This window comes from Salvelinus sp. IW2-2015, unplaced genomic scaffold (assembly GCF_002910315.2).
Source record: "Salvelinus sp. IW2-2015 unplaced genomic scaffold, ASM291031v2 Un_scaffold1947, whole genome shotgun sequence".
NCBI classification, from domain to species: domain Eukaryota; kingdom Metazoa; phylum Chordata; class Actinopteri; order Salmoniformes; family Salmonidae; genus Salvelinus; species Salvelinus sp. IW2-2015.
The window spans coordinates 16,635-35,209 of NW_019943302.1; the positions used below are offsets into that span (position 1 = coordinate 16,635).

General features: G+C 42.2%; 1 protein-coding gene across 1 annotated transcript in view; it reads right to left on the reverse strand.

Moving 5' to 3' along the window:
• LOC112072509 (uncharacterized) overlaps window positions 1–18,575 on the reverse strand; it is an 80,053-nt gene that overhangs the window by 13,482 nt on the left and 47,996 nt on the right. The window contains exons 2-3 of the mRNA XM_070439824.1: window positions 11,140–11,243; window positions 1,524–1,609 (exon numbers count right to left, since the gene is read on the reverse strand). Coding sequence (XP_070295925.1) covers window positions 1,524–1,609; window positions 11,140–11,243 — 190 coding nt within the window. The remainder of the gene's footprint in view (window positions 1–1,523; window positions 1,610–11,139; window positions 11,244–18,575) is intronic.

The window sequence follows — 18,575 nt, forward strand, 5'->3', positions numbered from 1 at the left end:
CATGAGGCTGAGGGAAGGTTTAGCAATTTTCAAGCTAATTTCCTGTTATTCTATACATTTTGCCATGAGGCGGAGACAAAATGTTGCAGTTTTAAAGCAAATTTCCTGCAATACCACACATCTTGATATCATATGCTATCTTGGGGCCTCCCAATTTAACAAAAAAAATGGGTTAGGGGCCCCCTGGAAGTCAGGGGCCTAGGGGCACGTGCCTGTTTGGTAATCCGGCCCTGGCCCTGCATTTATAAAATAATTCCATTGTAATGTTCCTAATAGAGTTTCAGAGGAAAACATTTATGTCTTTGAAAAGAAAGTAGGAAAACAAGGAAGGTAAAAAGTATATCGGTCTAAAGGGGATGGGCTATGGGAAAAGCATATCATCTATTCTGTGAGCTGACACAGCATCCAGACTCATGGACAAGTTAATAGATTATACCTTCCTCTGTACAAGGGATTAGAAAACAGTGAAAGAGTTAAACATATATTCAACATCAATCACAGAGTAATATACAGTATGTTATAAGTCAAAGTGAAACAACAAAGGTTGATTACACAGATACAAATATTTTGGAAAAAGGGAGAGAGACAGAAAGAGAGAAGGGAGAAATAAAACAGGGAGGAGAGTGATGAAAGGGAGAATGGGAGAACAGGTGGCATGGTGACAGAGGAGGGAGAGGACTGCTGGGTTAGCTGGAGACAGAGACCACCGTCAGTCAGGACTGCAATGTTAACAACAAACAGTCATACAGTAGAATATATCATCAAAACATTGCAGCAGGTAACGTGGACATCAAATACTCTTTTTTTATTGGGATTGGGCTTTAGTTATAAATGTACTATGATACGCTTAATATTCGGTATAGTGCTCGTTTAAGTGATTGACTATTTTACCTTACAAGGCATTGAGATAAAGGGTACCTTAGTGCAATCCAAGTAGAACATTGGTTTTAGGTTTAAACTCTGGATGTAGTGCAAATTTCAACTGAAACTCAGCCAAGGTAATCACATTCAGGCTGTAAAATAAAGTAACACTGCAGTTGGACAGTAAACTAGTGGCTTATCAGGGGTTGGGTTAAATGCGGAAGACACATTTCAGTAGAATACATTCAGTTGGACAACTGACTAGGTATCCCCCTTTCCCTTTCCCTTTCCCTTTATCAGTAAGACACTATTACAGTTCCGTTGAGTGTTCAGGAACACATCATGTAGTTCCTAATTTTACTGGAGTTTAACATGCTCTTTATCTGAAGCCTGTCAAATGAAGTATGCTATAATTTATGCCTCTTGTTTTCACCGGAAGGACTGTAAGGAGTTGTCAAGATACGCTTATTTAACAACCACAACTTCCCTTTTCCTTGCTAAATATGTTCCTTCCCCTCCACATCTCAGCGAGATTCAGTGTTTTAGCCTTTTATGTGAGCACACCCAGGTTATTTGCCTCTGATCCTCTTGACAGTCCCAGTTAGCTGTGCTGTAGTGAGTAGCTCAGCCAACTTTCCCAGCCCCCCCCCCCCATCACCTACTTGATGGCTTTGTTTTCCCCTCGGCCACGAATCTGAACTGAATCTGGTGTGCTGGCTGCTTCCACACCAGGCTTGTTCCTCTTCCCCTGGAGAGAGAGCGAGAGAGAGAGAGAGAGACAGAGACAGAGACAGACACAGAGAGAAAGAATGAGAGAGCGAAAGAGAAGGAGATAAATAATTTCCTTCGTGTCCATTGCCTTGTGTCTGTCTCTCTGTGCGCTGTCTTGATTGCTGTTTACATCTGAAAACTCTTTACCAGCGGAGCCTTCATTACAGAGCCTTTAGAATACCATCAGGTGCCAAAAATATGCTAAATGATCCCAGGCAGAGACAGAAGAGCAACACTTTGGATGTGAGCCAGCACATACATGTGCATGCCCCGCCCACCTGAGGATCTATTTCCTGTGTTTGAGGGGTGACAAAATCCACTTGTCACTTAAATTTTGCTGGATTGATTGCTTTCATTTTACTCCTGTGACTCTTTCATACTCTTGCTTATGCCTGTCGTTTTTTCCCGTTAATGTTACGACCGTGGAAATGTTTGTAATGACGTGTCGAACACACCACAGCAATGGCTGAAATGGGCTCAATGGAATACAGTCTTTCCACTGCATCTAAAAGAACGCTTGCTTAGTCTGGGATTTAATGCATCGTCTAGACACTTACATCACAAGAAAGAGAAGAAAGAGACCTCTATTCTGATGGGTGTTCATATTTTGTGGAATTGAAAAAAGTTTGAATTTAATACAGTTGAAATGTTTACAAATTAAATAAAAGCCTCTTCTGAAAATGAACACTCTGATTATAGTGATATTACGTTTGATGTCGCAAACAATGTAAAGTATGTCATCTGGAGCCAAGCGTGTTGATTTTTAATCTGAGGGTATCCTGCTATTGACATACTTGGGGTGCCAGGTAGCCTAGTGGTTAGAGTGTGAAAGGAGCAAAGTACAAAGAGATTCTTTATGAAAACCTGTTCCAGAGCGCTCAGGACCTCAGACTGGGGTGGTTTCACCTTCCAATAGGACAATGACCCTAAACATACAGCCCAGACAATGCAGTAGTGGCTTTGGAACAAGTCTCTGAATGTCCTTGAGCCCGGACTTGAACCTGATCTAACATCTCTGGAGAGACTTGAAAATAGCTGTGCAGCGACGCTCCCCACCCAACGTGACAGAACTTGACAGGATCAGCAAAGAAGAATGGGAGAAACTCCCCAAATACAGGTGTGCCAAGCTTGTAGCGTCATACCCAAGAAAACTTGAGGCAGTAATCGCTGCCAAAGGTACTAATGTAAATGTGATATTTTGCTTTGTCATTATTGGGTATTGTGTGTAGATTGATGAGGGAAAAAAACGATTTAATCAATTTTAGAATAAGGCTGTAACATAACAAAATATGGAAAAGGGCAAGGGGTCTGAATACTTTCCGAATGCACTGTATGAGTGCATAAAAAAGGGAAATTGTACAATAAATTGAATACCTGAATTCCCACCAGAATCCCTGAACTCCATTCATTAGTTGTCTGTGCCAGTAATATGTTTTGTGTGCTATAATTCAGTTAATATCTGAAATATTTTAAACATTACATTTTTTTGGAGTATCTTCATCTATGGTCCAACTGTTGCATTTATTAGAATTGTTTTTAAACCTTTTAACAATGTTGATGACCGTTGCTACATACAGCCAGCTCTCAGGATCTACATGTGAATCCAAACCCTCTCCACAGCAATAATCCATACATCTGTTAACCATACAGAATGAACGGATGGAGCATCAAGCATCAGACACAGTGGGGATTAGACACGTCCACACACATCCAACACTCCCAACACACATACAACACTACACACTCAGAAACAGTTCACGCCCAAACATACATAAAACATAGGTGTTAAAATAGATGCTGTTTCCACAATTCACAACAGTCAGTGGAATTATAATGACACATTTTGAGATTAATCTGATGACTGCAACTACATGATACACCTTAGAATTCAGGACTGCAGCTACATGATTGGCCTGGCCTTGTGTTTCAAATMAATGCAGGGTGTGTGACAATTTGTACACTGAAGCCAAACACTCAGTAAACACTAAACACACACTGTCACAAAGTACAGCTACATAAATCTTGTTTTTCATTTCAATGCTCATTACATTTTCAATGAATAAAGAGAGTACTACACCCTTCAAACAGACTGGAAAACAGCTAAAGCTATTCCATTTGAAATGTGTAAGAGCACAGTGAGTGGACACATCAACCTTGCACTATGAGTGATGGGTAATCAGCCTTAAATACATCATCTTATAATGACTTGTGTTTCTGATCATACATTTGATATGGTTTGACTCAAACCTTTACAGTTTCATATCAAAGTAATACTCAAGAGTTTCTAAACTAACTTGATTAATAGGTGTTACTCACCAAACCTAATATTTACAATGTGATCCTTGTAAAATCAAATAATGATGGATTTTCCTTTCATTTCAGTTCCTTTCCAAACATATACATCACATGTAGTAGAGGAAACCTTAACCCTGTAAAGAAAGGTTTTCAAAAGGCAGTTTGGAGCAGGAAAGGGTTTTACTATAGACTTACTGTCACATTCTCTGTCGCAATATTATAGGCCTGTTTGTTATAAACACTTATCAATAGAAGGCAGATCTCTGGAAATGACCTAACCCCACTGCCCACCCATCCACCCCACACACAGTCATTCACTCACACAGTTGTTTTAGGGACTCCGAAAAGTCTAGATTTCAAACAGTCAAGAATATGCTATCAAGTGGAGCTCATCTATCATTTAACACTATCATCAAATCTTCAGGAGGCTAGAGAGTAGGGGAAGGAGAGAGAAGATAACACTGAAGACAGGGAGTGGGACAAGAGAGGAGGAGAGGGAAGAGAAGGGGAAAGAAGATGGAGAGAAAGGCAGAGGCAATGTAGGATTGAGTGGGAAGGGTAGGCAACACAGAGAGAAGAGAGAGAGAGAGAGAGAGGAGAGAGAGAGAGAGAGAGAGAGAAGAGAGAGAGAGAGAGAGAGAGAGAGAGAGAGAGAGAGAGAGAGAGAGAGAGAGAGAGAGAGAGAGAGAGAGAGAGGAGGATGAGCGGGTTGAAACAGAATCAAGTGAGATGGAGAGAGGAGAGACATCAGAGGATGTGGGAGAGAGTGGGGAGGATGGGGGAGAGGAGAGGATGAGAATAGAGAGAGGATGGGGAGAGGATGGTGAAGAGGAGGGGGAAGAGAAGAGGGTGGGGTAGAAGAGGTGGAGAGTATCATGGATGTCTCCCCGCTAGGAACAGCGTAATGCTGCAGCCTTGTGAAGGATCTGTCCTCAGCCCTCAGTCCCGCTGTCTTTATGTCTGTCACAGCCCAACACACACAATGGCCACCAACACCACTCCTATCTCCCTTCTCCTCCCCATCCTCTATCCAACTCTTTCTTCCCCTCCTCCTCTCCACTATCCCCTCCTCCTGCTTCCTCCCTCCTCCCTCCCCTCCTCCTGCTTCCTCCCTCTCATCCTCTCCTCCTTCCCCTTCTCTGCTCCCCCCTTCCATCCTCTCCTCCGTCCCTCCTGCCATAATCGACCCATGAGACCTGTTTCTGACGTCTTCATCTTCCCTCACCCATATGCTGGGCTGATATACTGCACCTCTACACAGGGCTGCATCTATCAACTACCATGGGCTAAATATCACTGTATTTATGTAATTGTGTCTACCTCTGTGTACTTCCTCATAAACACAATTCTGTAGCTGTCCAATGTATTTACTTAATTGTTATTTTTATTTGCCATCAACTGCGTCCCGAAGTGACACAGCTCCCAGGTCAGGTAACTGATTAGGGGTTTTATCTTCATACAGAGGTGATGTCACTACTGTAAGTTGCCCGTTTTATGCACATTGTTGCATGCAAGGTTGATTTTTATACAGTCATTCATGTCCTATGAGTTTAAGGAAATGTGCTGGGTCGTTCCACCAACTCGGTGCCTTTTGAGAAGTGTAACTTGGTAAAAAACAACAACATTTTGATTTCACCTTATTTTAACATGGTCAAAATGAGAACATGTTCAACTTAATAAAAAACAAGTTTTCCCATCTCAAGAGGGATGAAATAAAATAATGACTATTAGGTGCCAAATAAAGTAACAGGGTTCACAATTCTTTCTTAAATCAGCAATTAATCCCCTTGCGACAGGCGGAATGGAAGTTTGTTGTGAGGAGCAGGGAGTGGCAATTAAATGCAAACTTGACAAAAAAATGTAATTGTTAAAAACATTTCTAGCCTGTCTATCTATGGGTAACAGGGCTGACGTGTTATGCTCGACCCACTCAGTTTTCCACCACAAAACACCAGACAATGACCAAAAAGAGTAGAACCTGCTCACCTGCTTTTACTCTATGATTTGACTTTTAGATGTTTAATGTCTCTTTTGAAAACAATATTTAAAACCGGAATAGTTTCACCATATTAAAACGAGAGTTCAGTTCACGTAACAGGGTTGACCTTAAAATGAGGGACAGACGTAAATGAAACACTAATCACATGAAATAAATAATAATCTTCAGAAATGACTGTCAAGGCAAAGAAATACAGTGCATTCAGAAAGTATTCAGACCCCTTGACTTTTTTCACATTTTGTTACATTACAGCCTTATTCTACAATTGTTTTTTTTTAAATCCCCCTCATCAATCTACACACAATACCCCATAATGACAAAATAAGTATTCAGACCCTTTACTCAGTACTTTGTTGAAGCACCTTTGACAGCGATTACAGCCTTGAATCTTCTTGGGTATTTAATTAATTAATTAATTAATTATAGATTTTTGTACCTTTATTTAACTAGGCAAGTCAGTTAAGAACAAATTCTTATTTTCAATGACGCCTAGGAACAGTGGGTTAACTGCCTTGTTCAGGGGCAGAACGACAGATTTTTACCTTGTCAGCTCGAGGATTTGATCTTGCAACCTTTCGGTTAGTAGTCCAATGCTCTAACCACTAGGCTACCTGCCGCCCCGAGCTTGGTACACCTGTATTTGGGGAGTTTCTCTCATTCTTTTCTGCAGATTCTCTCAATCTCTGTCAGGTTGGATGGGGAGCATTGCTGCACAGCATTATTCAGGTCTCCCCAGAGATGTTTGATCGGGTCTGGACTCTGCCTTGGCCACTAATGGATATTCAGAGACTTGTACCAAAGCCACTCCTGCGTTGTCTTGGCTGTGTGCTTAGGGTTGTTGTCCTGTTGGAAGGTGAACCTTCGACCCCAGTTTTAGGTCCCGAGCGCTCTGGAGCATGTTTTCATTAAGGATCTCTGTACTTTGCTCCGTTCATCATTCCCTTGATCCTGACTAGTCTCCCAGACCCTGTCGCTGAAAAACATCCCAACAGCATGATGCTGCCACCACCATGCTTCATTGTAGGGATGGTGCCAGGTTTCCTCCAGATGTGACGGTTGGCATTCAGGCCAAAGAGTTCAATCTTGGTTTCATCAGACCAGAGAATCTTGTTTGTCATGGTCCTTTAGGTACCTTTTGGCAAACTCCAAGCGGGGTGTCATGTGCCTTTTCCTGAGGAGTGGCTTCCGTCTGGCCACTCTACCATAAAGGCCTGATTGGTGGAGTGCTGCAGAGATGGTTGTCCTTCTGGAAGGTTCTCCCATCTCCACAGAGGAACTCTGGAGCTCTGTCAGAGTGACTATCGGGTTCTTGGTCACCTCCCTGACCAAGGCCATTCTCCCACGATTGCTCAGTTTGGCCAGGTGGCCAGCTCTAGGAAGAGTCTTGGTGGTTCCAAACTTATACCATTTAATAATGATGGAGGCCACTGTGTTCTTGGGGACCTTCAATGCTGTTGTGGTACCCTTTCCCAGATCTGTGCCTCGACACAATCCTGTCTCGGAGCTCTACAGACAAATCATTCGACCTCATGGCTTGGTTTTTGCTCTGACATGCACTGTCAACTATGGGACCTTATATGTACAGGTGTGTGCCTTTCCAAATCATGTACAATCAGTTGAATTTACCACAGGTGGACTCCAATCAAGTTGTAGAAACGTCTCAAGGATGATCAATGGAAACATGATGCACCTGAGCTCAATTTCAAGTCTCATAGCAAAGGGTCTGAATACTTATGTAAATTAGGTATTTCAGTTTTTTTTTTTATACATTTGCAAAAATAAAAATAAAACTGTTTTGCTTTGCCATTATGGGGTATTGTGTGTAGATTGATGAGGAAAATGTTTTATTTAGTCAGTTTTAAAATAAGGCTGTAACGTAACAAAATGTGGAAAAAGTCAAGCGATCTGAATACTTTCCGAATTAACTGTAACTAAGGCTTTACAATGATCGTGAAAATTGGAGACATTTTGGGATTAAGTGAGTTAAAATCTTCCTACAAATGACACAGGATTGACGGAGGGACATGTCAAAATAAAAATAAAAATATAAAAAATAAAATAAGATTTATTGAATTCTACATCATTTAATATAACCAGCTTTAAAAATGTAATATTGGTGCACAATGTCTACTTAAAATACTGTATCAAAGATACGCAAACGGCACTCTTTTCGTGGAATGACCCTGCTATGTATAAATAGAGTCAGACAGAGAGAGAGAAAAAGGACAGTAAAGAGAGAGAGAAGGAAGATGATGCCGAAGATAACACAGAGACAAGCAAGGACTAGGAAGGGGAAACAGTGGAGGTATAAATAGAAAAACAAAAAGCACAGAGATGTACTGACAAGGACATAGCGATAAAGTGGCAAAGGGACAAACGCATAAAGCGCTTATCAGAGTCCAACCGTGTAAGCGTCCTTTCTAGAATATTGGACCATTGGCTTTCATACTAGCAACCATTGGTTTTCATACTAGCAACCAATGGTTTTCATACTAGCAACCATTGATTTTCATACTAGCAATTTCTCCAACTGTCACCACATTCAAATGAGTAAAGGACATGTACAACGAGCCGCGTTGGTTGGGAATTTGGGGGAGGTGTGCGGTTGGGCTGTGCTTCTCCCGTGGACGGTGGTCTCAGAGCTGCATAGCTATGTCACAATGGGACGCCGTACTATCCTGTCTCTCAGCATCTGTGGACTCTGAATTACGGTTATGAAACACTGGTAAAGAGGGAGACATGGTATTTGCAAAGACAGACATAAAGAGAGTGAGGGTAAATAGAGAAATAGAAAGGGCGAGGACAAGAGAAATGGACGGTGAGGGTTAAGTAGCTTTACTGTGTGTGTGTCTGTGTATTTGACAGGGTATGATATGATTCATCTTTGAAGACCAGACTGAAAGTCCTCAATCTACACAGGGTGTGACAGACTGGTAATATATCATAGATGTGCAGCAATACAAATGTGCGTAATACCAGTTACTAATATTACATCTTATTTACATGCTTTATGCATGCTTATTCAATCTCCATCTCACTTCAGAACCGTTCTATCACTCAGCTGAATTCAGTTCTCGGCATATTTTACCCACCTATGTGCTGTCCTCACTCCACAAATGCTCCTAGACAGAGAGAGAGAGACAGAAAGAGAGATAGAGAGAGACAGAGAGAGAGAGATAGAGAGAAAGAGAGAGAAAGGCCAAGATAGGGACAGAGAGAGAACTAGAAAGAGGTGGAGAGAGAAAAGCCAAGAGAAGGACAGAGAGGAGGGGGAGAACGATGGAGAGAGGGAGGGAGCAAAAGCAAGGGAGGGTATTTCCAGATGAAACGTATGGGCAGAATCACAGTTTTTCAGGCAGCAGCCAATAGCTCAGAGTGATGTGTACATTAACATATGAATCATTAGCATGGGACCAGGAGCCGGCGACAAGCAGGCACACGCACTGCTCTAGGCACAAAGCCATGTTTACATAACCTAATGAAGAATTCTGTTTATGTTCACCATCATGGCCACACAACATCTCCCCATATCATTCCCCATGCACACTACCAAGAGCCCACACACAAAGTTATGGAATCAGAAGGAAACTCCAGAAAATAGAACACAACCGGAAAGCACTGCAACTTTTATCCAAGGAGCTTTTTATGGCAGAAAATTGTAATTTGGAGTTGTGCCGTCCAGCATATAAACTAAAGCTGGCAAGAGACTGAAAATGTATTTTATTTTTTATTTACAGGCAGCAAATAGCTCATTATTAATCATAGCTAATTACCTGGGTGTCCAACTGTACCATTTTAATGGCACGGGGTACGGAGAGGGGCACGGACACAGCCTGGATTCGTACCAGGGACTGTAGTGACACCTCTTGCACTGAGATGTAGTGCCTTAGACCGCTGCCCATCTCGGGAGCCCGAAATATGAACTCAAAAGTGTGATTCTGCCATTGACTAACTGCTAGATACAAAATTCAATGTGCTCATGTTCTATCCTCAGTGCCTGCCTTTTAGTGTCCTTGAATGTGTGTATTACTGTTTTGCTTATGTTAATGTAGTGAATGTAGCCTACAGTTTATGCACACATATTTGTTGCCATACACTGAGACCAGATGTACGGGTGGGGGAGGTGAGAGAATGAAAGAATGAGGAGGGGAAATCATTCTTTACTTAATAGAATATGATATACTCAATTATATAGAATATGATATACTCAATGATATAGAATGGTGAAAGGATTTAATCAACGAGACTATCTTTTCATTCTGAATGTCTGATCCATGAACCATCTTTCTGCTTTCCTCTAATAGCCAAACGGCGGGAACAGGCAGCAAATAGCTCATTATTAATCACAGCTAATTACCTGGGTGTCCAACTGTACCATTTTAATGGCATGGGGTACGGAGAGGGGCACGGACACAGTGCATTGTCATGGAGAGAGAGAGAGATGGAGAGAGAGAGATATGGAGAGCAAAAGTTGGAGAGAATAGATTAAAACTTTTATAGCGCTTTTCATTACAGACAGAATCTCAAAGCATGTCTTTGCATGTCTCGGTCTCTCACATGTCTCGGTCTCTCACAGTCTTCCTCTTGTGCAATATGTAACACCTACAGCCTAACACCTCTCTCTCACACTATCCTGCAGTTCTATTATGAGGATGTGGGGCATGTCTGTGCAAATGTGTGTGTATACAGTTCTGGGGTTCAACCCTACCAGGTAGCTAACCTTACCAGGCAGCTAACCTTACCAGGCAGCTAACCTTACCAGGCAGCTAATCCTACCAGGCAGCTAACCTTGCCAGGCAGCTAACCGTACCAGGCAGCTAACCTTACCAAGCAGCTAACCTTACCAAGCAGCTAACCTTGCCAGGCAGCTATCCTTGCCAGGCAGCTAACCTTACCAGGCAGCTAACCTTACCAGGCAGCTAACCTTACCAGGCAGRTAACTCAGGATAAATCCCTACTAGCTCTGGGGAATATTGTGGGTCAATGCTGGGGTGTGTATAATGACCTGAACATGTGTGTAATGACCTCTCAGACAGGTCATAATTGCCGATGATAACTGACCAAGCTAGTCGAATTAAAGTTATACAAATAAATAAGAGTCATGGAAGAGTGGATGGAAGCCTGCTGTACTGTGTTGTTCTGGGAAGGACAATGTGTCCTAAAACCAAATAATAGGATATAATGTCATAGGTAAATGTTAGTGGTCCACTCACCAGTTTGCGTTGACACCAGGTGCAGACTCCACACAGAGCTACGAGCCACACGGCACACACCGTCAGCCCCAGAGATACCAGGAACACACTGATAGATAGAGACCCTGCAGAGAGACAGAGGGGGGAGAGGGGAACGGAGAGGGGGAAGGGGAGAGAAAGAGGAGAGAGAGGGGGAGATGGGAGAGAGATCGAGAGATCGGGAGAGGAAGAGAGATAGAGATTAGGAAGAGCGATAGAGGTTACTGTTAAAATGCATGCCAATCATGAGAGGGGAAGGAGAAGGAGACAAAGGGCAAGACCTAGAGAAAATGTTGTTGAAAGAATATCTCTACATATCCCTTTGGCAATATGTTGGTAAAATCTAATAAACAAATGCAGGAAAAATACACAAATGAGGCAGATCATGATGGGAGGAGAGGGAAGTGTGAGCCTGTAATGAGCTTTTTTAATATGCTCTCTCCCACTCCATCATCACAAACCTGCAGACAGAGCAATCTATCAAGAGAAAAAGGGAAAGAGACAGGAAAAGAGGGCAAGTGTACCGGCATAAAATATCATGTCTACTTTCCCCATCTGTGTCAGTATCTACAGCTGGTGACTGAATACAGAGTCTGTGAAACAAAGGAAAAGAAAAACAATGGTCATTAAGAGGGTTCAATTAKAAGTCTTGTAATCTGCAGCTTCCTTCCTCTTTGGTGTCTCATTGTACATGATCAGTACTGCAGCTCTCCTCCTGTCTTTTGTTCATCTTTCAATAAGTCAAGACCCAGCTTGAGAGATAAAAGCTCTTTCACTCACACATTTCTGATAAAAATAACTACATCACTGCCTCTTGAATGCTATTCATCTAGCCCACCTCCTCTGCCAAGACAATTCAAAATGCAAAGACGTGTTGGCAAACAACATTGTGCATAAACAATGGACTTCAATTCTACCTCATCCTCCCATTCTTTCTGTTACATTCTCCCCTCTGCCTACACAATTCCTCTGATTTCACATCCCTTCCTCTCTCCATCCCTCTCTCCATCTCTCTCTCCATCCCTCCCTATAAAACTTCAGGTCTTATAAGTTGTTCATGGCAGAGAACAGAAGGAGTAGCTTGGTAAAAACATCCACATATCACTCTTCCCTCACACTTTCTTTAATTTCCAGTCATCCTTCCTTTATTTCCATGTGAGGCCTCCTACCTTTCTCCATTCTTTCTTGCTCTCATTTTTATCAGTATGCTGTTCAATGTATTTTCCTACTATCTATTGTGAGAAAATTACAGTGAGTAGCCTTTGTAGAACACATCCATCAATGGAAGCAATCAGTTGACATTATGTTTTCAACAGAACCTGATCAATGACAATGATACTGTAACGATCCATTACTGGTCATCTCACTCAGACAGCAATTCAACATGTCATAATGCTGCTGATAAGTGGCCATAATGGCAGGTGTTTCATGGAGCTCTTTCATCTTTTCAGTATTTTTTTTAAAGGGATGAAATAGATGACCCTGAGGCTTACCATATACAGTATGCTGCTGTAATGTTAAACATTTTAAAAAGTAGAAACAGCTATAAGTGGTTCACCAATAGATCTGTGTATAGAAGGCATTTTTAATTGCAGAGTATTTTTTTCTTCTTCTCTTACCTTCGTCATTGCTGTGGATTAGACTACAGTGTATACGTTTCAGTGAAAAACAGTTCCTAGCCTATTTAGTCCAATGTTAAGCTACATAATGGCTGAAGGTCATCGTTTGGTTAAAAGTAGGCTAATTTATGAACAAAGACCAATGTCAATGACAATCTATTAGCACCGAACAGCCAATGGAGGTTAAACAAACAGCAGTGATTCAGTCCAATGGACAGCGACAGAATCGGAATTCACCCGAACAGTGTGGACAGCGACAGAATCGGAATTCACCCCAACAGTGTGGACAGCGACAGAATCGGAATTCACCTAGCGGAGCCCCCCACCCCCATTATGACCATCCCTGAAGATAAATGGGGAATTGCCTATAGGCTTKTACCAGGAAGAAATAACACACTAACATGATTTAACAGTAAATAGTTAATGACCTGGCCTGGCACAGGGGAGCTGTTAAGAACAGCATACATAATAACCAGGAGGAGAAATAAGCCGAGGTAGCTAGCTTCCTGACTCTGTAAGGTTTTTACACAGCGCAATTACTACTGTGAGCTGGCCCACCCTAATATTGAAACTCATCTTGATCTCCCAGAGGCACATCCATTAGATGCTTCTGATAGGGCAGTGAATTGCATCCTGGTCATTAGCTCGGTGAGTTCCTGTAATGATTAAACAGCAGCTTTAATATGTCTACCAGCCCAGCCGTGCTGCTGTAAAAGAACCTGGGATAGAGATAGATGGATACAGCTGGGCTGCATGGAGCTGAGGAAACAGGGTGGAAAAAAGCAACGAGCCTAACAGAAGGTGGTGATAGTGTAAACAAGGGGTTGAATCAGACTGCTGTATTACAGCTGTGGTTATTATTATTTGACCATGCTGGTCATTTATGAACATTTGAACATCTTGGCCATGTTCTCTTATAATCTCCACCCGGCACAGCCAGAAGAGGACTGGCCACCCCTCATAGCCTGGTTCCTCTCTAGGTTTCTTCCTAGGTTTTGGCCTTTCTAGGGAGTTTTTCCTAGCCACCGTGCTTCTACACCTGCATTGCTTGCTGTTTGGGGTTTTAGGCTGGGTTTCTGTACAGCACTTCGAGATATTAGCTGATGTACGAAGGGCTATATAAATACATTTGATTTGATTTGGTGTGTATGGTTGTTGGGCAGGGATGGGTGCGGCAGGTAGGGATGTTTTGAAGAGGATTGGGACAGCTCCCCTAATATTTGTATGGTCCAAATAGTTTACATGGATGAATGTGAATCAATAATGAGTTCTGCCCCAGTAAGGCGATTTATTACAGAGAACAACACAAAGACAGCTCTGGCAAAAACAATATGGTCACATGGATGGCCCTTCACACTGACTCTCTCCCCAGGAGTGGCCCCATGCAGTGCTGTGCTGGGTGTCACACAGAGAGCCTCCTGTGGCTAATTCCAGCGCCAGACATTCACAGCACATGCAAGCACGCACACGCGCACACGCACACACACAGCACAAGCTCTTATTGTCTCATTTCATCACTGCCCTCTTGAAAGTTCATTTTAATTGCACACATACTGGATGAGCTTTGGCGTTTCCATAAAACTACAAACTACAAAACTACAAAATATAAAGCGAGTGTTCCTCTCGGTTGTTATATTTCTCTCTCATCTTCCCTCTCGGTGCCTCTCGGTGCACCACTATTTTCCCTCATCAAGTAATTACATGATTTTCTACTGAAACGATTAAAACTACTCATCTGAAAGAATAGCCTCCATAACAATCCCTCCCACTCTCTCTGGGTTTTAACCCCCCATTAACCCCACATGCAGCCATCCTCTTCACTGGTCTACTAGTACCTAAGGATTGTACGGATAGATAAAAAGATTACCAAATTACACTGCAATTCACGTCTGTTTTGTGACTGGTAGTGTACCAAATGCATGCATATTCAAAATGTCATTAAACAATGAATAAGACTCAAATAATCGCAATAGAGAGCTGAGGAATACTGAGAGCACTGTTAGACCGTCTACACACTGATTTCTCTCTCCACTAGAGGTTTACCGATTAATCGGAATGGCCGATTAATTAGGGCCCATTTCAAGTTTTCATAACAATCGGTAATCGGTGTCCACCGATTTGCCGAATGTTATTATATATTTTTTCCACCTTTATTTAACTAGGCAAGTCAGTTAAGAACACATTCTTATTTTCAATGATGGCCTAGGAACGATGGGTTAACTGCTTTGATCAGGGGCAGAACGACAGATGTTTACCTTGTCAGCTCGGGATTCGTTTTTGCAACCTTCCGGTTACTAGTCCAACGCTCTAACCACCTGCCTTACATTGCACTCCATGAGGAGCCTGCGTGGCAAGCTGACTACCTGTTAAGCAAGGGCAGCAAGAAGCCAAGGTAAGTTGCTTGCTAGCATTAAACTTATCTTATAAAAAACAATCAATCTTAACATAATCACTAGTTAACTACACATGGTTGATGATATCACTACTTTATCTGGCGTGTCCTGCGTTGCATATAATCGATGCGGTGCCTGTTAATTTCTCATTGAATCACAGCCTACTTCGACAAACGGGTGATGATTTAACAAGCGCATTTTCGAAAAAAGCACCGTCGTTGCACCAATGTACCTAACCATAAACATCAATGCCTTTCTTTAAAATCAATACACAAGTATATATTTTTAAACCTGCATATTTAGTTAATATTGCCTGCTAACATGAATTTCTTATAACTAGGGAAATTGTGTCATTTCTCTTGCGTTCCGTGCAAGCAGTCAGGGTATATGCAACAGTTTGGGCCGCCTCGCTCATTGCGAACTGTGTGAAGTCCATTTAGTCCTAACAAAGGCCGTAATTAATTTGCCAGAATTGTACATAATTATGACATAACATTGAAGGTTGTACAATGTAACAGTAATATTTAGACTTAGGGATGCCARCTGTTAGATAAAATACGGAACAGTTCCGTATTTCACTGAAAGAATAAACGTTTTGTTTTCGAAATGATAGTTTCCGGATTCGACCATTTTAATGACCAAAGGCTCGTATTTCTGTGTGTTATTATGTTATAATTAAGTCTATGATTTGGTAGAGCAGTCTGACTGAGCGATGGTAGGCACCAGCAGGCTCGTAAGCATTCATTCAAACAGCACTTTCGTGCGTTTGACAGCAGCTCTTCGCAATGCTTCAAGCATTGAGCTGTTTATGACTTCAAGCCTATCAACTCCCGAGATTAGGCTGGTGTAACCGATGTGAAATGGCTAGCTAGTTAGCGGTGTTATTAAATTATGGAAACTTACCACGCTGCACATTGGTCCTCCGATCCTTCTCGCCTCTCCTCGTCTGAGGAGGAGGAAGAGCTAGACTGCCGTTACAGGAGCGATGGGTAACGCTGCTTCGAGGGTGGATGTTGTTGATGTGTTCCTGGTTCGAGCCAGGTAGGAGCGAGAGAATGGACGGAAGCTATACTGTTCCACTGGCAATACTAAAGTGCCTATAAGAACATCCAATTGTCAAAGGTATATGAAATACAAATCGTATAGAGAGAAATAGTCATATAATTCCTATAATAACTACAACCTAAAACTTCTTACCTGGGAATATTGAAGACTCATGTTAAAAGGAACCACCAGCTTTCATATGTTCTCATGTTCTAAGGAAGGAACTTAAACGTTAGCTTTCTTACATGGCACATATTGCACTTTTACTTTCTTCTCCAACACTTTGTTTTTGCATTATTTAAAACAAATTGAACAGGTTTCATTATTTATTTGAGGCTAAATTTATTTTATTGATGTATTATATTAAGTTAAAATAAGTGTTCATTCAGTATTGTTGTAATTGTCATGATTACAAATACATTTTTAAAAATCGGCCGATTAATCGGTATCGGCTTTTTTTGGTCCTCCAATAATCGGTATCGGCATTGAAAAATCAGAATCGGTCGACCTATACTCTGCACTGCTCAAAACTATTGTTTTCCTCAGTCAGACTGCCAACAGATCCAGATTACCAGTATTTGAATATAGGGAATTCTCATACTGTGAAACAAACATTCAGTAAATAGTGCCATTGGCTAGGAGGGGTGCGTCACTTGAGTGGGTTGAGTCACTGACGTGATCTTCCTGTCTGGGTTGGCGCCCCCTTGGTTTGTGCTGTGGTGGAGATCTTTGTGGGCTATACTCGGCCTTGTCTCAGGATTGTAAGTTGGTGGTTGAAGATATCCCTCTAGTGGTGGCGGGGGCTGTGCTTTGGCAAAGTGGGTGGGGTTATATCCTTCCTGTTTGGCCCTGTCCGGGGGTATCATCGGATGGGGCACAGTGTCTCCTGACCCCTCTCCTGTCTCAGCCTCCAGTATTTATGCTGCAGTAGTTTATGTGTCGGGGGGCTAGGGTCAGTTGGTTATACCTGGAGTACTTCTCCTGTCTTATCCAGTGTCCTGTGTGAATTTAAGTATGCTCTCTCTAATTCTCTCCTTCTCTCTTTCTTTCTCTCTCTCGGAGGACCTGAGCCCTAGGACCATACGTCAGGACTACCGGGCATGATGACTCCTTGCTGTCCCCAGACCACCTGGCCTTGCTGCTATTCCAGTTTCAACTGTTCTGCCTGCGGTTATGGAACCGCACACCTGTCCCAGACCTGCTGTTTTCAACTCTTAATGATCGGCTATGAAAAGCCAACTGAAAATTATTCATGATTATTATTTGACCATGCTTGTCACTTATGAACATTTTGAACATCTTGGCATAGTTCTGTTATAATCTCCACCCGGCACAGCCAGAAGAGGACTGGCCACCCCTCATAGCCTGGTTCCTCTCTAGGTTTCTTCCTAGGTTTTGGCCTTTCTAGGGAGTTTTCCTAGCCACCGTGCTTCTACACCTGCATTGCTTGCTGTTTGGGGTTTTAGGCTGGGTTTCTGTACAGCACTTCGAGATATTAGTGATGTACGAAGGGCTATATAAAATAAACTTGATTGGCTCAAGCTCATCAATCAAAACACAAGCAAATGGCCAACCAGTCAATAACAGTTTCTACCTGAAGTCCCAGGTATACCTGCATCTACACCTGGCTGCTCTCATCCTTCTCACTCTGAACTAAAGGTTGCTGCTGTCTGTCTTCCCCGGGCACCTCTCTCTCCTCCTCGCCAGACGATGAAGAGGATCCATCATAATGAGGTCACTGACCCACTTCTAAAGCACACACACATAACGGCATCATCATTTCATCAGCATAATCACTAAGTCATCTGCTGTAACTACGAGTGATGGGGGGGGGGGGGAATGATCCAGTTTGGACAATGTCATATCGATAAAACTTACATTTTTTTGGGTAGCGTTAACTAGCGCTAGTCAGCTGTACGCGGCGCAAAAACACTGGTATTTTTCATCTTATAGTTGATTCTCCATCTTTGTTTTAAACAGTGAGCCAACATTTTTTCAGCTCTTTTATTTCCCTGACTGATCAAAAGCAACACTTGTTTTCTCCTGCTCTCTCTTGCCTCTCTGCAGCAGACATATATGAGCAATATGTTTGGAACATCAAATCGCATAAAAATCACAGTATCGAATTGCAATACATACATTGTATACTGTAGAATCATGAGAATCGCAGTACATAGTAACTACCAATGTATTACATATTAATACATATTTACAAATGACTCAGTATGATTCACTAGATGACCTGTTTCAGTGCAAGCGGAGAGGACCCAGAGTTATTTATAGCTGCTTTAAGTGAGATTCCTGTGCTCTGTCAGAAGAGCCCCTCCCTTATTCCCTCTCTACCTCGCTCCTGTCTTCCCTC